The sequence below is a fragment of the Ascaphus truei genome, unplaced genomic scaffold (genome assembly GCF_040206685.1).
Source record: "Ascaphus truei isolate aAscTru1 unplaced genomic scaffold, aAscTru1.hap1 HAP1_SCAFFOLD_675, whole genome shotgun sequence".
Lineage (NCBI taxonomy): Eukaryota > Metazoa > Chordata > Amphibia > Anura > Ascaphidae > Ascaphus > Ascaphus truei.
In genome coordinates, this window is record NW_027457008.1 from 50,784 (window position 1) to 74,133 (window position 23,350).

The window sequence follows — 23,350 nt, forward strand, 5'->3', positions numbered from 1 at the left end:
CTCATGTCCCCTCTCAGGTACTCCGGGGGGGACACTAATACTCACTCATATCCCCTCTCAGGTACTCCGGGGGGGGACACTAATACTCACTCATGTCCCCTCTCAGGTACTCCGGGGGGACACTAATACTCACTCATGTCCCCTCTCAGGTACTCCGAGGGGGACACTAATACTAACGCATGTCCCCTCTCAGGTACTCCGGGGCTACCTGGATGATCCCAGGAATACGGACAATGCGTGGGTAGAGACTCGGGCCGTGAATTTACACTTGGAATCTAAGGGCGACCTGGACAGCCTTATAAAGGTACCTGTATATAACACACACAGCATTACCCTGCCTCCTGTATATAAAATACACAGCGATACCCGACCTCTGTATGACACACAGTGATACCCTACCTCTGTATATAACACAAACACAGTGATACCCCACCTCTGTATATAACACAAACACAGTGATACTCCGACTCTGTATATAATACACACAGCGATACCTTGCCTCTGTATAACACACAGTGACACCCCACCTCTGTATATAACACAAACACAGTGATACTCCGACTCTGTATATAATACACACAGCGATACCTTGCCTCTGTATAACACACAGTGATACCCCACCTCTGTATATAACATACACACAGCGATACCTTGCCTCTGTATATAACACACAGTGATACTCCGACTCTGTATATAACACACAGCGATACCCTGCCTCTGTATATAACACACAGTGATACCCCACCTCTGTATATTACACAAACACAGTGATACTCCGAGTCTCTATATAACACACACAGCGATACCTTGCCTCTGTATATGGTGGGCCCTGGGCCTGACCGCAGGACACTGTGTGGCCGTCTGGTCACCAATGCAGTACTGCTACTACAAAGAGTCCTTACCTACCTGGGGCCTTCCCTACAATACACAAGCTAGAGGGGGACTCAGGGCCGAGCTGGGGCCTACGGGGCAAGACTAGGCCTAATCCAGGGAAGCCCAGCTCCCGGGACACTACCTGCTCCGGTGCCTCCTCTGCACTGATCGGCGCGCGCTGTATTCGCGCTAAACCTCTATCCTTCCTCTGCTTCTTGAGCCCTATTGGCTCTAACTGCCCATGTGGTACTTTGCCTCTGTATATAACACACAGCTATATCTTGCCTCTGTATATAACACACACTGTGATACCCTGCCTCTGTATATAACACATATCGATACCCCACCTCTGTATATAACACACAGCGATACCCTGCCTCTGTATATAATGCACAGCGATACCCCACCTCTGTATATAACACACAGCGATACCCTGCCTCTGTATATAACGCACAGCGATACCCCACCTCTGTATATAACACACAGCGATACCCTGTCTCTGTATATAACACACAGCGATTCCCTGTCTCTGTATATAACACACAGCGATTCCCTGTCTCTATATATAACACACAGCGATACCCTGCCTCTGTATATAACACACAGCGATACCCCGCCTCTGTATATAACGCACAGTGATACCCCGCCTCTGTATATAACACACACTGTGATACCCTGCCTCTGTATATAACACATATCGATACCCCACCTCTGTATATAACACACAGCGATACCCTGCCTCTGTATATAACGCACAGCGATACCCCACCTCTGTATATAACACACAGCGATACCCTGCCTCTGTATATAACGCACAGCGATACCCCACCTCTGTATATAACACACAGCGATACCCTGTCTCTGTATATAACACACAGCGATTCCCTGTCTCTATATATAACACACAGCGATACCCTGCCTCTGTATATAACACACAGCGATACCCCGCCTCTGTATATAACACACAGCGATACCCCGCCTCTGTATATAACACACAGCGATACCCTGCCTCTGTATATAACACACAGCGATACCCTGCCTCTGTATATAACACACAGCGATACCCTGCCTCTGTATATAACACACAGCGATACCCCACCTCTGTATATAACACACAGCGATACCCGCCTCTTCCTTGTATTATCACTAAACCGCCGACACAAAGAGCTGTTACTTCTAGTATTGTATCTTTTAGTTTTTCCCACTGCTCCTGCACTCCACTTTAATACCTCCACCCCGCCATACGCCTCCGCCCTGCCATACACCTCCGCCCCGCCATACGCCTCCGCCCCGCCATACGCCTCCGCCCCGCCATACGCCTCCGCCCCGCCATACGCCTCCGCCCTGCCATACACCTCCGCCCCGCCATACGCCTCCGCCCCGCCATACGCCTCCGCCCCGCCATACGCCTCCGCCCCGCCATACGCCTCCGCCCGCCATACGCCTCCGCCCTGCCATACACCTCCACCCTGCCATACACCTCCGCCCCGCCATACGCCTCCGCCCTGCCATACGCCTCCACCCCGCCATACGCCTCCGCCCCGCCATACGCCTCCTCCCCGCCATACGCCTCCGCCCTTCCATACGCCTCCGCCCCGCCATACGCCTCCGCCCCGCCAAACGCCTCCGCCCCGCCATACGCCTCCGCCCCGCCAAACGCCTCCGCCCCGCCATACGCCTCCGCCCTGCCATACGCCTCCACCCCGCCATACGCCTCCGCCCCGCCATACGCCTCCGCCCCGCCAAACGCCTCCGCCCCGCCATACGCCTCCGCCCCGCCAAACGCCTCCGCCCCGCCATACGCCTCCACCCCGCCATACGCCTCCGCCCCGCCATACGCCTCCTCCCCGCCATACGCCTCCGCCCTTCCATACGCCTCCGCCCCGCCATACGCCTCCGCCCCGCCAAACGCCTCCGCCCCGCCATACGCCTCCGCCCCGCCAAACGCCTCCGCCCCGCCATACGCCTCCGCCCTGCCATACGCCTCCACCCCGCCATACGCCTCCGCCCCGCCATACGCCTCCGCCCCGCCAAACGCCTCCGCCCCGCCATACGCCTCCGCCCCGCCAAACGCCTCCGCCCCGCCATACGCCTCCGCCCTGCCATACACCTCCGCCCCGCCAAACTCCTCCGCCCTGCCATACGCCTCCGCCCTGCCAAACGCCTCCGCCCGCCAAATACCTCCGCCAAACACCTCCGCCCCGCCATACGCCTCCGCCCCGCCATACGCCTCCACCCCGCCATACGCCTCCGCCCTGCCATACACCTCCGCCCCGCCAAACTCCTCCGCCGTGCCATACGCCTCCGCCCTGCCAAACGCCTCCGCCCGCCAAATACCTCCGCCAAACACCTCCGCCCCGCCAAAAGCCTCGCCAAACGCCTCCGCCTCGCCAAACGCCTCCGCCCCGCCAAATGCCTCCGCCCCGCCAAACGCCTCGCCATACGCCTCCGCCCTGCCATACGCCTCCACCCCGCCATACGCCTCCGCCCCGCCATACGCCTCTGCCCGCCATACGCCTCCGCCCTGCCATACACCTCCACCCTGCCATACACCTCCGCCCCGCCATACGCCTCCGCCCTGCCATACGCCTCCACCCCGCCATACGCCTCCGCCCCGCCATACGCCTCCGCCCCGCCATACGCCTCCGCCCCGCCATACGCCTCGGCCCCGCCAAACGCCTCCGCCCCGCCATACGCCTCCGCCCCGCCAAACGCCTCCGCCCGCCATACGCCTCCGCCCTGCCATACGCCTCCACCCCGCCATACGCCTCCGCCCCGCCATACGCCTCCACCCCGCCATACGCCTCCGCCCTGCCATACACCTCCGCCCCGCCAAACTCCTCCGCCCTGCCATACGCCTCCGCCCTGCCAAACGCCTCCGCCCGCCAAATACCTCCGCCAAACACCTCCGCCCCGCCAAAAGCCTCGCCAAACGCCTCCGCCTCGCCAAACGCCTCCGCCCCGCCAAATGCCTCCGCCCCGCCAAACGCCTCGCCATACGCCTCCGCCCTGCCATACGCCTCCACCCCGCCATACGCCTCCGACCCGCCATACGCCTCCGCCCGCCATACGCCTCCGCCCTGCCATACACCTCCGCCCCGCCAAACTCCTCCGCCCTGCCATACGCCTCCGCCCTGCCAAACGCCTCCGCCCGCCAAATACCTCCGCCAAACACCTCCGCCCCGCCAAAAGCCTCGCCAAACGCCTCCACCTCGCCAAACGCCTCCGCCCCGCCAAATGCCTCCGCCCCGCCAAACGCCTCGCCAAACGCCTCCGCCCCGCCAAACGCCTCCGCCTCCGCCCCGCCAAATACCTCCGCCCCGCCAAATACCTCCGCTCCGCCAAACACCTCCGCCCCGCCAAACACCTCCGCCCCGCCAAACATCTCCGCCCCGCCAAACGCCTCCGCCCCGCCAAACGCCCCCGCCCCGCCAAACACCTCCGCCCCGCCAAACACCTCCGCCCCACCAAACATCTCCGCCCCGCCAAACACCTCCGCCTCCGCCAAACACCTCCGCCCCGCCAAACACCTCCGCCCCGCCAAACACCTCCGCTCCGCCAAACGCCTCCGCTCCGCCAAACGCCTCCGCTCCGCCAAACGCCTCCGCTCCGCCAAACGCCTCCGCCCCGCCAAACGCTTCCGCCCCGCCAAACACCTCCGCCCCGCCAAACACCTCCGCCTCCGCCAAACGCCTCCGCCCCGCCAAACACCTCCGCTCCGCCAAACACCGCCGCCCCGCCAAATACCTCCGCCCCGCCAAACACCTCCGCCCCGCCCCGCCAAATACCTCCGCCCCGCCCCGCCAAACGCCTCCGCCCCGCCAAACGCCTCCGCCCCGCCAAACGCCTCCGCCCCGCCAAACACCTCCGCCCCGCCAAACGCCTCCGCCCCGCCAAACGCCTCCGCCCCACCAAACACCTCCGCCTCCACCAAACGCCTCCGCCAAACGCCTCCGCCCCGCCAAACGCCTCCGCCCCGCCAAACACCTCCGCCCCGCCAAACGCCTCCGCCCCGCCAAACGCCTCCGCCCCGCCAAACAGCTCCGCCCCGCCAAACACCTCCGCCCCGCCAAACACCTCCGCCCCGCCAAACACCTCCGCCCCGCCCCGCCAAACACCTCCGCCTCCGCCCCGCCAAATACCTCCGCCTCCGCCCCGCCAAATACCTCCGCCCCGCCAAACACCTCCGCCCCGCCAAATACCTCCGCCCCGCCAAATACCGCCGCCTCCGCCCCGCCAAATACCTCCGCTCCGCCAAACACCTCTGCCCTGCCAAACACCTCCGCCCCGCCAAACACCTCCGCCCCGCCAAACACCGCCGCCCCGCCAAACACCTCCGCCCCGCCAAATACCTCCGCCCCGCCAAACACCTCCGCCCCGCCAAACACCTCCGCCCCGCCAAACACCTCCGCCCCGCCAAATACCTCCGCCCCGCCAAATACCTCCGCCCCGCCAAACACCTCCGCCTCCGCCCCGCCAAACACCTCCGCCCCGCCAAATACCTCCGCCCCGCCAAACACCTCCGCCCCGCCAAACACCTCCGCCTCCGCCCCGCCAAATACCTCCGCTCCGCCAAACACCTCCGCCCTGCCAAACACCTCCGCCCCGCCAAATACCTCCGCTCCGCCAAACACCTCCGCCCTGCCAAACACCTCCGCCCCGCCAAACACCTCCGCCCGCCAAACACCTCCGCCCCGCCAAACACCTCCGCCCCGCCAAACACCTCCGCCTCCGCCCTGCCAAACACCTCCGCCCCGCCAAATACCTCCGCTCCGCCAAACACCTCCGCCCTGCCAAACACCTCCGCCCCGCCAAACACCTCCGCCTCCGCCCTGCCAAACACCTCCGCCCCGCCAAATACCTCCGCTCCGCCAAACACCTCCGCTCCGCCAAACACCTCCGCCCTGCCAAACGCCTCCGCCCTGCCATACGCCTCCGCCCCGCCAAACGCCTCCGCCCCGCCAAACACCTCCGCTCCGCCAAACACCTCTGCCCTGCCAAACACCTCCGCCCCGCCAAACACCTCCGCCTCCGCCCTGCCAAATACCTCCGCTCCGCCAAACACCTCCGCCCCGCCAAACACCTCCGCCCCGCCAAACACCTCCGCCCCGCCAAATACCTCCGCTCCGCCAAACACCTCCGCCCCGCCAAACACCGCCTCCCCGCCAAACACCTCCGCCCCGCCAAACACCTCCGCTCCGCCAAACACCTCCGCCCCGCCAAACACCTCCGCCCCGCCAAACTCCGCCGCCCCGCCAAACACCTCCGCCCCGCCAAACACCTCCGCCCCGCCAAACTCCTCCGCCCCGCCAAACACCTCCGCCCCGCCAAATGCCTCTGCCCCGCCAAACACCTCCGCCCCGCCAAACACCTCCGCCCCGCCAAACACATCCGCCCCGCCAAACACCTCCGCCCCGCCAAACGCCTCCGCCCCGCCAAATACCTCCGCTCCGCCAAACACCACCGCCTCCGCCCCGCCAAACACCTCCGCCCCGCCAAACGCCTCCGCCCCGCCAAATACCTCCGCTCCGCCAAACACCACCGCCTCCGCCCTGCCAAATACCTCCGCTCCGCCAAACGCCTCCGCCCCGCCAAACACCTCCGCCCCGCCAAACGCCTCCGCCCCGCCAAACACCTCCGCCCTGCCAAACACCTCCGCCCCGCCAAATACCTCCGCTCCGCCAAACACCTCCGCCTCCGCCCCGCCAAATACCTCCGCTCCGCCAAACACCTCCGCCCTGCCAAACACCTCCGCCCTGCCAAACACCTCCGCCCCGCCAAACACCTCCGCCTCCGCCCCGCCAAATACCTCCGCCCCGCCAAACACCTCCGCCTCCGCCCCGCCAAATACCTCCTCTCCGCCAAACACCTCCGCCTCCGCCCTGCCAAACACCTCCGCCCCGCCAAACACCTCCGCTCCGCCAAACACCTCCGCCCCGCCAAACACCTCCGCCCCGCCAAACACCTCCGCCCCGCCAAACGCCTCCGCCCTGCCAAACGCCTCCGCCCCGCCAAACGCCTCCGCCCCGCCAAACACCTCCGCTCCATCAAACACCTCCGCCCCGCCAAACACCTCCGCCCCGCCATACGCCTCCGCCCCGCCAAACACCTCCGCCCCGCCAAACACCTCCGCCCCGCCAAACACCTCCACCCCGCCAAACACCTCCGCCCGCCAAATACCTCCGCCCCGCCAAGTACCTCTGTCCTGCCAAATACCTCCGCCCCGCCAAACTCCTCCGCCTCCGCCCCGCCAAATACCTCCGCCCCGCCAAATACCTCCGCCCCGCCAAACATCTCCGCTCCGCCAAACACCTCCGCTCCGCCAAACACCTCCGCCCCGCCAAACGCCTCCGCCCTGCCATACGCCTCCGCCCCGCCAAATACCTCCGCCCCGCCAAATACCTCTGTCCTGCCAAATACCTCCGCCCCGCCAAATACCTCCGCCCCGCCAAACGCCTCCGCCCCGCCAAACACCTCCGCCCCGCCAAACACCTCCGCCCCGCCAAATACCTCCGCCCGCCAAACGCCTCCGCCCCGCCAAACGCCTCCGTCCCGCCAAACGCCTCCGTCCCGCCAAACGCCTCCGCCCCTCCGCCCCGCCAAACACCTCCGCCCCGCCAAATACCTCCGCCCCGCCAAATACCTCCGCCCCGCCAAATATGAGGTATTTGGTTAGAAATACAATTATTTTGTTGACAGGAGTTCGGGGGCCGAAGTTACCGGTAGTTCTTTAATTCTCCCCGGCGAGCAGGCGTGATTTGTCGGTACGCGGGGTGAAATACACCGGGGCTTCCCTGTGTCCCCCAGACTCCTGCGTTTCGAGCCCAAATATCCCAAACCCATTTCCCTTATAAGTATAATGTTCCCCAAAGTCCATACTTTATTAAAGTGTACGTTATAATGTTCTATACATTGTTATAAGGCTCTATACAGTCAGCCCGGGCACAGCATAGACGCCGGCATGTCTGTATAGAGTCCGTAGTTCAAAGAGGAGAGGATGTCCAGCGGTGAGAAGACCGTTTGGTGGGCGAGGAAGGGCGAATTGCCAAATCCGGAGAACAAAGGGCAGCCTGTGGGGCCACCTTTTGTATCTGCCAGACGGTGGGGCCTGCCCAGCGGGTGGCAATGAGTTAGCCGGGGGAGATACCGCTTGTAGGCGCTTCTCCCATTGGCTAAATCATATTTACCGCTCACCCGGATTTTCCAGTCGGCTTGCCACGCCTCCTCCTCTGACGTCAGCCAAGAGCCGAGCCCCTGTTTCTATTGGCTGGCAGGAGGAATTCCCACGCTCTGATTGGTCGCTCCTATTTCCTCCATGCTGAACATAGAACAGAGGAGGGAATGGAAGGAGAAGCCCCAGTCAGAGAACCATACCATCTTGTGGCTTGAGTCGATGACGCGGGGCGGCTTTTCAAAGTTGCTCTGTTCCAAATAGCAGAGCAACCGGCTTCGTTTTGAAGCTAGGAAAGTCTGCCCCGCAGAGACTGAGTCAGGCGCGAGGACCAAGTTCTCATTTTAGAACGTAGCGGCCGCAGTCAGGATTTCCTGCCGAAAACATTTCCAGGAGTATCGGGACTAGGTCCCGGTCAGGATTTCCTGCCGAAAACATTTCCAGGAGTATCGGGACTAGGTCCCGGTCAGGATTTCCTGCCGAAAACATTTCCAGGAGTATCGGGACTAGGTCCCGGTCAGGATTTTCTGCCGAAAACATTTCCAGGAGTATCGGGACTAGGTCCCGGTCAGGATTTCCTGCCGAAAACATTTCCAGGAGTATCGGGACTAGGTCCCGGTCAGGATTTCCTGCCGAAAACATTTCCAGGAGTATCGGGACTAGGTCCCGGTCAGGATTTCCTGCCGAAAACATTTCCAGGAGTATCGGGACTAGGTCCCGGTCAGGATTTCCTGCCGAAAACATTTCCAGGAGTATCGGGACTAGGTCCCGGTCAGGATTTTCTGCCGAAAACATTTCCAGGAGTATCGGGACTAGGTCCCGGTCAGGATTTCCTGCCGAAAACATTTCCAGGAGTTTCGGGACTAGGTCCCGGTCAGGATTTTCTGCCGAAAACATTTCCTGGAGTATCGGGACTAGGTCCCGGTCAGGATTTTCTGCCGAAAACATTTCCAGGAGTATCGGGACTAGGTCCCGGTCAGGATTTTCTGCCGAAAACATTTCCAGGAGTATCGGGACTAGGTCCCGGTCAGGATTTCCTGCCGAAAACATTTCCAGGAGTATCGGGACTAGGTCCCGGTCAGGATTTCCTGCCGAAAACATTTCCAGGAGTATCGGGACTAGGTCCCGGTCAGGATTTTCTGCCGAAAACATTTCCAGGAGTATCGGGACTAGGTCCCGGTCAGGATTTCCTGCCGAAAACATTTCCAGGAGTATCGGGACTAGGTCCCGGTCAGGATTTTCTGCCGAAAACATTTCCAGGAGTATCGGGACTAGGTCCCGGTCAGGATTTTCTGCCGAAAACATTTCCAGGAGTATCGGGACTAGGTCCCGGTCAGGATTTCCTGCCGAAAACATTTCCAGGAGTATCGGGACTAGGTCCCGGTCAGGATTTCCTGCCGAAAACATTTCCAGGAGTATCGGGACTAGGTCCCGGTCAGGATTTCCTGCCGAAAACATTTCCAGGAGTATCGGGACTAGGTCCCGGTCAGGATTTCCTGCCGAAAACATTTCCAGGAGTATCGGGACTAGGTCCCGGTCAGGATTTTCTGCCGAAAACATTTCCAGGAGTATCGGGATTAGGTCCCGGTCAGGATTTCCTGCCGAAAACATTTCCAGGAGTTTCGGGACTAGGTCCCGGTCAGGATTTTCTGCCGAAAACATTTCCTGGAGTATCGGGACTAGGTCCCGGTCAGGATTTTCTGCCGAAAACATTTCCAGGAGTATCGGGACTAGGTCCCGGTCAGGATTTTCTGCCGAAAACATTTCCAGGAGTATCGGGACTAGGTCCCGGTCAGGATTTCCTGCCGAAAACATTTCCAGGAGTATCGGGACTAGGTCCCGGTCAGGATTTCCTGCCGAAAACATTTCCAGGAGTATCGGGACTAGGTCCCGGTCAGGATTTCCTGCCGAAAACATTTCCAGGAGTATCGGGACTAGGTCCCGGTCAGGATTTTCTGCCGAAAACATTTCCAGGAGTATCGGGACTAGGTCCCGGTCAGGATTTTCTGCCGAAAACATTTCCAGGAGTATCGGGACTAGGTCCCGTTCAGGATTTTCTGCCGAAAACATTTCCAGGAGTATCGGGACAAGGTCCCGGTCAGGATTTTCTGCCGAAAACATTTCCAGGAGTATCGGGACTAGGTCCCGGTCAGGATTTTCTGCCGAAAACTTTTCCAGGAGTATCGGGACTAGGTCCCGGTCAGGATTTTCTGCCGAAAACATTTCCAGGAGTATCGGGACTAGGTCCCGTTCAGGATTTTCTGCCGAAAACATTTCCAGGAGTATCGGGACAAGGTCCCGGTCAGGATTGTCTGCCGAAAACTTTTCCAGGAGTATCGGGACTAGGTCCCGGTCAGGATTTTCTGCCGAAAACATTTCCAGGAGTATCGGGACTAGGTCCCGGTCAGGATTTTCTGCTGAATCTCAGTCCAGGACGTCCGGAACAAGGTTCCGATCGGGGTAAGCCCTTGCAAGTGGGCGCCCTGCACCTAGGAAAGGCTGGATCACAATCCCCAGACCCCAGTAAGTGTGTATGCAGCCATGCCACCTTTGGCTACTAACCTGCCCTACTCCTGGCAGTAAGCCCTGGTTCTATCACGCTGACAGTAGTCAACATGGGGGTTTCCCCCTCCTTGGTGCTGCACTTGAGTGACAATGGGAGGCGGTGACATCAGGCCTGAGCATGACCAATCATGGGATACACCTGGTGCCCTCCTCGTAGCTGTACTTAAGGGCAGTGCTGCCCTAAATTTAGTAGTGCCACTCCCATCTTGAGGGAGGCAGGGATAGCGCAGGATTGCCTAGAGATTGGCCTACCCTGTTCCTTTTCCCCTTGGGGGAGAATGAGTGATACCCGATACCTCTGGTCCTGCTAGAGGACCAGGAAGGAGCCAGGACAGCTGCAGGGGCCCTGACTTGTAGTCCAGGGGCCATCCTCAAGTTTACCATCCCAGAGACTGCAGTGGGCAGAGACCTGCCGTGTTACTGTACTGCACAGACCAAGAGAATAAACCATTCCTGTTTGATATACCTCCGCCTAGAGTGTGATCTTACTGGGGGAAGAGGTATTAGTTCTACTGTAGGAGATCATCTTCCCTATCTGGAGCCTACAGCAGATGGAGGCGCTGCACTGCTAGGGAACTGTGGCAGGACGGCCTGTAGCCGAGGTCAGGGAACAGTCCACACGTGTAGTTTCAGGATAAATGAAAACGTTCAGTGGCTTTATTTCTCCACAGCAACATAACATGCGGGTACACTGTCCCTTTAAGCAAATAAATCCTGCTCCTCGTTGGGAGAAAACTGACTAACACAGCATTCCTAGCTAGCAGGCTGGCTGGCTAAACCATAACCAAACCTTAAGAGTCTTTTTAAGCAGTCATGCAAACAAATGAAACAAATCTTACTTTGGCTGCAGTAAGTAGTGTGCAGTATCCTTCTGGCTAGCAGCACATCTATCCATGTGCTCTCATCTGAGACAGGCAGCTACTGCTAGTAACAAGATCCTTATCTACCTTCCTGGCTCTCAGGTGTCAGCTTACTTCCTGATTACCTAACTTCCACCTGAGTTAACCCTTATGAGTGCTGGATGAAGCACTCAGACATATGTTTCCCATGCATAATTGATAGGGGTTGACTTCACCCTGTCACAGGAACCATGTGGGTAATGTACCCCAGAAACCAGATCCTGTATCCCCATTACCACCGGCGGACAGCTCAGCCCCCCCTGTTACCAGCAGGTAGTATGCACCACACGACCAGTAATGGCCAAATCTCCCACCGGGCGGGAAAACACCGTTACATGTATATTTGTGTCTTTTGTATTTCTGTTGTGTTTCCAAGGTTTTTATCCAAATAAACCCCATTTTATTTCACCGCCTTGTTTTGCCTATTAAATAATCCCGGTATAAATATGTTAAAGGTCCTGGTCTCCCGTGACACCTCCCACCTGCCAAATATATACCTAGCCCCTGCCATATAAATACCCCCACCCTGTCAAATAAATACCCCCGCCCTCCCAAATAAATACCTCTGCTCTGCCAATAAATACCTCTGCCCTGCCAATAAATACCTCTGCCCTAGTCAAATACCTCCGCCCTGGTTGCCACGAGAGACCAGGTTACTTACACCTTTTTACCAGGATCATTCATTGAGCAAAACAAGGTAATGAAATATATTGCAGTTTATTCGGCATAAATTCGCTTACACACAATTATACACAAAATACAGACACAAAGACACACTAACTTTGGGACTGGGGTCGAAAACGAGACTCTCCTAGGTGCAGGGAACTCTATGGAGAGTTTTACCCTGACTGGGACTTAGCCTGGAATCTCCTGGAACCCAAATCGGCGTAAAATTCCACACACCCCCGCTACGTTCTCTGCTGAGATGTTGGTCCTCTCCGGACCGCGAGTAACTCCCAATCTCCTGGAACTCAAATCAGCATCAAATCCTAGCACCACCGCTACGATCGTTTCTGAGAACTTGGGCGCAGAAGGCGGGACTTAGACTCTGGCGGGCGGCTTTTCTGGCTTGAAATCGAGGCCGGTTTCTCTGCTATTCGCACAGAAGCAACTTTGAAAATCCCGCCCGCGCTCTTACTAAAGGGGACACCGAATCTGATTGGCTCACAGATTCTTATAGTATTCTTAGTTTCATTCATAAAACTCAGCAACCAATCAATGTGTGGGAACTATACCAAGCAGCCAATCAGAGCCAAGCCGGCTAGAAAAGCCGGGATAGAGGGAAATTTGAAATAGCCAAGAGACATGCGCAAGCCTGACACCTCTCTCCCTCTCACCCCTCTCTCACCCCTGCCATATACATTATCCCCACCCCTGCCATATACATTATCCCCACCCCTGCCATATACATTATCCCCACCCCTGCCATATACATTATCCCCACCCCTGCCATATACATTATCCCCACCCCTGCCATATACATTATCCCCACCCCTGCCATATACATTATCCCCACCCCTGCCATATACATTATCCCCACCCCTGCCATATACATTATCCCCACCCCTGCCATATACATTATCCCCACCCCTGCCATATACATTATCCCCACCCCTGCCATATACAATATCCCCACCCCTGCCATATACATTATCCCCACCCCTGCCATATACATTATCCCCACCCCTGCCATATACATTATCCCCACCCCTGCCATATACATTATCCCCACCCCTGCCATATACATTATCCCCACCCCTGCCATATACATTATCCCCACCCCTGCCAAATACAATATCCCCACCCCTGCCAAATACAATATCCCCACCCTGCCAAATACATACCCCCACCCTGCCATATTGTATTGTATGTCTTTATTTATATAGCGCTTCACAAAGAATACAGTACAGGGAATTATAATTATACAATAAGTGCAGCAAAAATCAGACAATGGGAAAGGAAATCCCTGCCCCGAAGAGCTTACAATCTAAGAGGTTTAATGGGAAACTTACAGAGACAGCAGGTGAGGGAGTAAGTGCTGTAGAGTAGAGTGACTGAGTGTGGGACATTAGCCAAAAGGGTAGGCTATTGGGATGCTTGATTTGTGGGGTAAAATTTAAGGAAGGTCAGTGTTAAATGGAAAGGTTAACACCATTTACAGGGGAAGAGGTGGCAGGGAGGCGTGGGTAAGATCAGGTGTGTATGTCTGGGTTCAGGCTTAGGGGAGATCCCCAGCAGCAGGAAGGAGTAGATAGAGGGTGTGAATAGAGGATGATTGTGGGGGTGTTTTTTATTGAGGGGTAAAGAAGTTGTTGGGAGAGAGGTGTATAAATAATGGTGCAGTGGGGAGTGAGGAAACCGTAAACAGAAAAAGAAATAGGGAGGGCACAGTGAGATGCAGGAGGAGAGGGCACAGTGAGATGCAGGAGGAGAGGGCACAGTGAGATGCAGGAGGAGAGGGCACAGTGAGATGCAGGAGGAGAGGGCACAGTGAGATGCAGGAGGAGAGGGCACAGTGAGATGCAGGAGGAGAGGGCACAGTGAGATGCAGGAGGAGAGGGCACAGTGAGATGCAGGAGGAGAGGGCACAGTGAGATGCAGGAGGAGAGGGCACAGTGAGATGCAGGAGGAGGGGGCACAGTGAGATGCAGGAGGAGAGGGCACAGTGAGATGCAGGAGGAGAGGGCACAGTGAGATGCAGGAGGAGAGGGCACAGTGAGATGCAGGAGGAGAGAGCACAGTGAGATGCAGGAGGGAGGGCATAGTGAGATGCAGGAGGAGAGGGCACAGTGAGATACAGGGGGAGAGGGCACAGTGAGATGGAGGAGGGTGGGCATAGTGAGATGCAGGAGGAGAGGGCACAGTGAGATGCAGGAGGAGAGAGCACAGTGAGATGCAGGAGGGAGGGCATAGTGAGATGCAGGAGGAGAGGGCACAGTGAGATGCAGGAGGAGAGAGCACAGTGAGATGCAGGAGGGAGGGCATAGTGAGATGCAGGAGGAGAGGGCACTGTGAGATGCAGGAGGAGAGACTTCCAAGGTACTGGAGGATAAAAGTGTACAAATAAATCACAGATGTTAAGTGAATGTCTCACAGTGGCAACATTGTAATGCAGAGTCCAGATCTTCCTGCAATCTTCACCTCCAAAATTAACTCTTGTAGACACTTTTGATGTTTCACAGCCTTATGGCTAACAGCCATGCTACAGTGACTTAAGTACCCTATTCACATGCATTTGACTAACAATTAAGGGAGGGGTTTGACTAATCAACTCAGACTTACAAAATAGTTAATGAGATTATCATTTCTCTCTCAATTGATAGGAATCGGCTCACAAACATACCCCAAAAGCCAATTAAATCTTAATTTCTCTGGTTGGTAGAATGCAGCTCAATGACACATACCCCAAAAGCCAATTAAATTAATTAAATTAAACCATATACAATACCCCCACCCTGCCAAATATATACCTCCAAGTAAGCCCCATGCAAAGAATCCAGAATGTCCCTGAAGGAATGGGGTGATATTTTAGGGTGCCTATGAGGGGATGGGGAAGTATACATTTGTGGGGTTTATGGACAGAGCAGCCTATATTTACCTCCGTAATGTCACTTTACTATATCTGGGATCTTCTCTCGTCCCCAGAACCTGCAGGACTCCGGTTCCGAGCGTTCTCTGCTCTGGCTGCTCGTAGATCGCAGGATCGCACTGTACGCCAACGAGAAGGAGATTCTGCAGAGAACCGCAGAGCATCTCGGGGCACAATACTGACCCCAAATCATGTGACTCTCAGTGTGTCTGCAGTGACGTGTGACACGCTGACATCCAGTGACATTACTGACCCCAAAGCATGTGACTCTCAGTGTGTCTGCAGTGACGTGTGACACGCTGACATCCAGTGACAATACTGACCCCAAATCATGTGACTCTCAGTGTGTCTGCGGTGACGTGTGACACGCTGACATCCAGTGACAATACTGACCCCAAATCATGTGACTCTGTGTGTCTGCGGTGACGTGTGACACGCTGACATCCAGTGACAATACTGACCCCAAATCATGTGACTCTCAGTGTGTCTGCAGTGACGTGTGACACGCTGACATCCAGTGACAATACTGACCCCAAATCATGTGAATCTCAGTGTGTCTGCAGTGACGTGTGACACGCTGACATCCAGTGACAATACTGACCCCAAATCATGTGACTATCAGTGTGTCTGCAGTGACGTGTTACACGCTGACATCCAGTGACAATACTGACCCCAAATCATGTGACTCTCAGTGTGTCTGCAGTGATGTGTGACACGCTGACATCCAGTGACAATACTGACCCCAAATCATGTGACTCTCAGTGTGTCTGCGGTGACGTGTGACACGCTGACATCCAGTGACAATACTGACCCAAAATCATGTGACTCTCAGTGTGTCTGCAGTGACGTGTGACACGCTGACATCCAGTGACATTACTGACCCCAAATCATGTGACGCTCAGTGTGTCTGCAGTGACGTGTGACACGCTGACATCCAGTGACATTACAGACCTCAAATCATGTGACTCAGTGTGTCTGCAGTGACGTGTGACACGCTGACATCCAGTGACAATACTGACCCCAAATCATGTGACTCTGTGTGTCTGCGGTGACGTGTGACACGCTGACATCCAGTGACAATACTGACCCCAAATCATGTGACTCTCAGTGTGTCTGCAGTGACGTGTGACACGCTGACATCCAGTGACATTACTGACCCCAAATCATGTGATTCTCAGTGTGTCTGCGGTGACGTGTGACACGCTGACATCCAGTGACATTACTGACCCCAAATCATGTGACTCTCAGTGTGTCTGCAGTGACGTGTGACACGCTGACATCCAGTGACATTACTGACCCCAAATCATGTGACTCTCAGTGTGTCTGCGGTGACGTGTGACACGCTGACATCCAGTGACATTACTGACCCCAAATCATGTGACTCTAAGTGTGTCTGCAGTGACGTGTGACACGCTGACATCCAGTGACAATACTGACCCCAAATCATGTGACTCTCAGTGTGTCTGCAGTGACATGTGACACGCCGACATCCAGTGACAATACTGACCCCAAATCATGTGACTCTCAGTGTGTCTGCAGTGACGTGTGACACGCTGACATCCAGTGACAATACTGACCCCAAATCATGTGACTGTCAGTGTGTCTGCAGTGACGTGTGACACGCTGACATCCAGTGACAATACTGACCCCAAATCATGTGACTCTCAGTGTGTCTGCAGTGACGTGTTACACGCTGATATTCAATGACAATACTGACCCCAAATCATGTGACTATCAGTGTGTCTGCAGTGACGTGTGACACGCTGACATCCAGTGACAATACTGACCCCAAATCATGTGACTTTCAGTGTGTCTGCAGTGACGTGTGACACGCTGACATCAAGTGACAATACTGACCCCAAATCATGTGACTCTCAATGTGTCTGCGGTGATGTGTGACACGCTGACATCCAGTGACAATACTGACCCCAAATCATGTGACTCTCAGTGTGTCTGCGGTGATGTGTGACACGCTGACATCCAGTGACAATACTGACCCCAAATCATGTGACTCTCAGTGTGTCTGCGGTGACGTGTGACACGCTGACATCCAGTGACAATACTGACCCCAAATCATGTGACTCTCAGTGTGTCTGCGGTGACCTGTGACACGCTGACATCCAGTGACAATACTGACCCCAAATCATGTGACTCTCAGTGTGTCTGCAGTGACGTGTGACACGCTGACATCCAGTGACAATACTGACCCCAAATCATGTGACTCTCAGTGTGTCTGCAGTGACGTGTGACACGCTGACATCCAGTGACAATACTGACCCCAAATCATGTGACTCTCAGTGTGTCTGCAGTGACATGTGACACGCTGACATCCAGTGACAATACTGACCCCAAATCATGTGACTCTCAATGTGTCTGCGGTGATGTGTGACACGCTGACATCCAGTGACAATACTGACCCCAAATCATGTGACTCTCAGTGTGTCTGCGGTGACGTGTGACACGCTGACATCCAGTGACAATACTGACCCCAAATCATGTGACTCTCAGTGTGTCTGTAGTGACGTGTGACACGCTGACATACAGTGACAATACTGACCCCAAATCATGTGACTCTCAGTGTGTCTGCAGTGACGTGTGACACGCTGACATCCAGTGACATTACTGACCCCAAATCATGTGACTCTCAGTGTGTCTGTAGTGACGTGTGACACGCTGACATCCAGTGACATTACTGACCCCAAATCATGTGACTCTCAGTGTGTCTGTGGTGACGTGTGACACGCTGACATCCAGTGACAATACTGACCCCAAATCATGTGACTCTCAGTGTGTCTGCGGTGACGTGTGACACGCTGACATCCAGTGACATTACTGACCCCAAATCATGTGACTCTCAGTGTGTCTGCGGTGACGTGTGACACGCTGACATCCAGTGACATTACTGACCCCAAATCATGTGACTCTCAGTGTGTCTGCAGTGACGTGTGACACGCTGACATCCAGTGACAATACTGACCCCAAATCATGTGACTCTCAGTGTGTCTGCAGTGACGTGTGACACGCTGACATCCAGTGACAATACTGACCCCAAATCATGTGACTCTCAGTGTGTCTGCAGTGACGTGTGACACGCTGACATCCAGTGACAATACTGACCCCAAATCATGTGACTCTCAGTGTGTCTGCAGTGACGTGTGACACGCTGACATCCAGTGACAATACTGACCCCAAATCATGTGACTCTCAGTGTGTCTGCAGTGACGTGTGACACGCTAACATCCAGTGACAATACTGACCCCAAATCATGTGACTCTCAGTGTGTCTGCAGTGACATGTGACACGCTGACATCCAGTGACAATACTGACCCCAAATCATGTGACTCTCAGTGTGTCTGCGGTGACGTGTGACACGCTGACATCCAGTGACAATACTGACCCCAAATCATGTGACTCTCTGTGTGTCTGCAGTGACATGTGACACGCCGACATCCAGTGACAATACTGACCCCAAATCATGTGACTCTCAGTGTGTCTGCAGTGACGTGTGACACGCTGACATCCAGTGACAATACTGACCCCAAATCATATAACTCTCAGTGTGTCTGTAGTGACGTGTGACACGCTGACATCCAGTGACAATACTGACTCAAAATCATGTGACTCTCAGTGTGTCTGCAGTGACGTGTGACACGCTGACATCCACTGACAATACTGACCCCAAATCATGTGACTCTCAGTGTGTCTGCAGTGACGTGTGACACGCTGACATCCAGTGACAATACTGACCCCAAATCATGTGACTCTCAGTGTGTCTGCAGTGACGTGTGACACGCTGACATCCAGTGACATTACTGACCCCAAATCATGTGACTCTCAGTGTGTCTGTAGTGACGTGTGACACGCTGACATCCAGTGACAATACTGACCCCAAATCATGTGACTCTCAGTGTGTCTGCGGTGACATGTGACACGCTGACATCCAGTGACAATACTGACCCCAAATCATGTGACTCTCAGTGTGTCTGCAGTGACGTGTGACACGCTGACATCCAGTGACAATACTGACCCCAAATCATGTGACTTTCAGTGTGTCTGCAGTGACGTGTGACACGCTGACATCCAGTGACAATACTGACTCAAAATCATGTGACTCTCAGTGTGTCTGCAGTGACGTGTGACACGCTGACATCCAGTGACAATACTGACCCCAAATCATGTGACTCTCAGTGTGTCTGCAGTGACGTGTGACACGCTGACATCCAGTGACAATACTGACCCCAAATCATGTGACTCTCAGTGTGTCTGCGGTGACGTGTGACACGCTGACATCCAGTGACAATACTGACCCAAAATCATGTGACTCTCAGTGTGTCTGCAGTGACGTGTGACACGCTGACATCCAGTGACATTACTGACCCCAAATCATGTGACGCTCAGTGTGTCTGCAGTGACGTGTGACACGCTGACATCCAGTGACATTACAGACCTCAAATCATGTGACTCAGTGTGTCTGCAGTGACGTGTGACACGCTGACATCCAGTGACAATACTGACCCCAAATCATGTGACTCTGTGTGTCTGCGGTGACGTGTGACACGCTGACATCCAGTGACAATACTGACCCCAAATCATGTGACTCTCAGTGTGTCTGCAGTGACGTGTGACACGCTGACATCCAGTGACATTACTGACCCCAAATCATGTGGTTCTCAGTGTGTCTGCGGTGACGTGTGACACGCTGACATCCAGTGACATTACTGACCCCAAATCATGTGACTCTCAGTGTGTCTGCAGTGACGTGTGACACGCTGACATCCAGTGACATTACTGACCCCAAATCATGTGACTCTCAGTGTGTCTGCGGTGACGTGTGACACGCTGACATCCAGTGACATTACTGACCCCAAATCATGTGACTCTAAGTGTGTCTGCAGTGACGTGTGACACGCTGACATCCAGTGACAATACTGACCCCAAATCATGTGACTCTCAGTGTGTCTGCAGTGACATGTGACACGCCGACATCCAGTGACAATACTGACCCCAAATCATGTGACTCTCAGTGTGTCTGCAGTGACGTGTGACACGCTGACATCCAGTGACAATACTGACCCCAAATCATGTGACTGTCAGTGTGTCTGCAGTGACGTGTGACACGCTGACATCCAGTGACAATACTGACCCCAAATAATGTGACTCTCAGTGTGTCTGCAGTGACGTGTTACACGCTGATATTCAATGACAATACTGACCCCAAATCATGTGACTATCAGTGTGTCTGCAGTGACGTGTGACACGCTGACATCCAGTGACAATACTGACCCCAAATCATGTGACTTTCAGTGTGTCTGCAGTGACGTGTGACACGCTGACATCAAGTGACAATACTGACCCCAAATCATGTGACTCTCAATGTGTCTGCGGTGATGTGTGACACGCTGACATCCAGTGACAATACTGACCCCAAATCATGTGACTCTCAGTGTGTCTGCGGTGATGTGTGACACGCTGACATCCAGTGACAATACTGACCCCAAATCATGTGACTCTCAGTGTGTCTGCGGTGACGTGTGACACGCTGACATCCAGTGACAATACTGACCCCAAATCATGTGACTCTCAGTGTGTCTGCGGTGACCTGTGACACGCTGACATCCAGTGACAATACTGACCCCAAATCATGTGACTCTCAGTGTGTCTGCAGTGACGTGTGACACGCTGACATCCAGTGACAATACTGACCCCAAATCATGTGACTCTCAGTGTGTCTGCAGTGACGTGTGACACGCTGACATCCAGTGACAATACTGACCCCAAATCATGTGACTCTCAGTGTGTCTGCAGTGACATGTGACACGCTGACATCCAGTGACAATACTGACCCCAAATCATGTGACTCTCAATGTGTCTGCGGTGATGTGTGACACGCTGACATCCAGTGACAATACTGACCCCAAATCATGTGACTCTCAGTGTGTCTGCGGTGACGTGTGACACGCTGACATCCAGTGACAATACTGACCCCAAATCATGTGACTCTCAGTGTGTCTGTAGTGACGTGTGACACGCTGACATACAGTGACAATACTGACCCCAAATCATGTGACTCTCAGTGTGTCTGCAGTGACGTGTGACACGCTGACATCCAGTGACATTACTGACCCCAAATCATGTGACTCTCAGTGTGTCTGTAGTGACGTGTGACACGCTGACATCCAGTGACATTACTGACCCCAAATCATGTGACTCTCAGTGTGTCTGTGGTGACGTGTGACACGCTGACATCCAGTGACAATACTGACCCCAAATCATGTGACTCTCAGTGTGTCTGCGGTGACGTGTGACACGCTGACATCCAGTGACATTACTGACCCCAAATCATGTGACTCTCAGTGTGTCTGCGGTGACGTGTGACACGCTGACATCCAGTGACATTACTGACCCCAAATCATGTGACTCTCAGTGTGTCTGCAGTGACGTGTGACACGCTGACATCCAGTGACAATACTGACCCCAAATCATGTGACTCTCAGTGTGTCTGCAGTGACGTGTGACACGCTGACATCCAGTGACAATACTGACCCCAAATCATGTGACTCTCAGTGTGTCTGCAGTGACGTGTGACACGCTGACATCCAGTGACAATACTGACCCCAAATCATGTGACTCTCAGTGTGTCTGCAGTGACGTGTGACACGCTGACATCCAGTGACAATACTGACCCCAAATCATGTGACTCTCAGTGTGTCTGCAGTGACGTGTGACACGCTAACATCCAGTGACAATACTGACCCCAAATCATGTGACTCTCAGTGTGTCTGCAGTGACATGTGACACGCTGACATCCAGTGACAATACTGACCCCAAATCATGTGACTCTCAGTGTGTCTGCGGTGACGTGTGACACGCTGACATCCAGTGACAATACTGACCCCAAATCATGTGACTCTCTGTGTGTCTGCAGTGACATGTGACACGCCGACATCCAGTGACAATACTGACCCCAAATCATGTGACTCTCAGTGTGTCTGCAGTGACGTGTGACACGCTGACATCCAGTGACAATACTGACCCCAAATCATATAACTCTCAGTGTGTCTGTAGTGACGTGTGACACGCTGACATCCAGTGACAATACTGACTCAAAATCATGTGACTCTCAGTGTGTCTGCAGTGACGTGTGACACGCTGACATCCACTGACAATACTGACCCCAAATCATGTGACTCTCAGTGTGTCTGCAGTGACGTGTGACACGCTGACATCCAGTGACAATACTGACCCCAAATCATGTGACTCTCAGTGTGTCTGCAGTGACGTGTGACACGCTGACATCCAGTGACATTACTGACCCCAAATCATGTGACTCTCAGTGTGTCTGTAGTGACGTGTGACACGCTGACATCCAGTGACAATACTGACCCCAAATCATGTGACTCTCAGTGTGTCTGCAGTGACATGTGACACGCTGACATCCAGTGACAATACTGACCCCAAATCATGTGACTCTCAGTGTGTCTGCAGTGACGTGTGACACGCTGACATCCAGTGACAATACTGACCCCAAATCATGTGACTTTCAGTGTGTCTGCAGTGACGTGTGACACGCTGACATCCAGTGACAATACTGACTCAAAATCATGTGACTCTCAGTGTGTCTGCAGTGACGTGTGACACGCTGACATCCAGTGACAATACTGACCCCAAATCATGTGACTCTCAGTGTGTCTGTAGTGACGTGTGACACGCTGACATCCAGTGACATTACTGACCCCAAATCATGTGACTCTCAGTGTGTCTGTAGTGACGTGTGACACGCTGACATCCAGTGACAATACTGACCCCAAATCATGTGACTCTCAGTGTGTCTGCAGTGACGTGTGACACGCTGACATCCAGTGACATTACTGACCCCAAATCATGTGACTCTCAGTGTGTCTGTAGTGACGTGTGACACGCTGACATCCAGTGACAATACTTGGCCCTTTAGGATGCACTGGGAGTTGTACATGGAGCATCCAGGGAAATGTCATCTCCTGTGACAAAGACACATGGATGAGGGGCGAGAGCTGGGCGTGGCCCTGCTCCCAGGTGTGGCCCTGCTCCCAGGCGTGGCCCTGCTCCCAGGTGTGGCCCTGCTCCCAGGTGTGGCAACGCTCCTGGGGGTGGGCTGGGTGTGGCCCCGCTCCTGGGGTTGGGCTGGGGTTGGGCTGGGGGTGGGCTGGGTGGGGCACCGCTCCTGGGGTTGCGCTGGGGGTGGGCTGGGTGTGGCACCGCTCCTGGGGGTGGGCT

General features: G+C 55.0%; 1 protein-coding gene across 1 annotated transcript; it reads left to right on the forward strand.

Moving 5' to 3' along the window:
* Nucleotides 1–61: 61 nt before the first annotated feature.
* On the forward strand, nt 62–18,019 carry LOC142485944 (transient receptor potential cation channel subfamily M member 2-like; the record flags this gene model as incomplete). Its single annotated transcript, XM_075584608.1, has 2 exons — nt 62–304; nt 15,154–18,019. Coding segments are annotated over 2 exons (369 nt in total), but the record flags the coding sequence as incomplete, so codon positions are not given.
* Between the last annotated feature and the right edge of the window lie 5,331 nt (nt 18,020–23,350).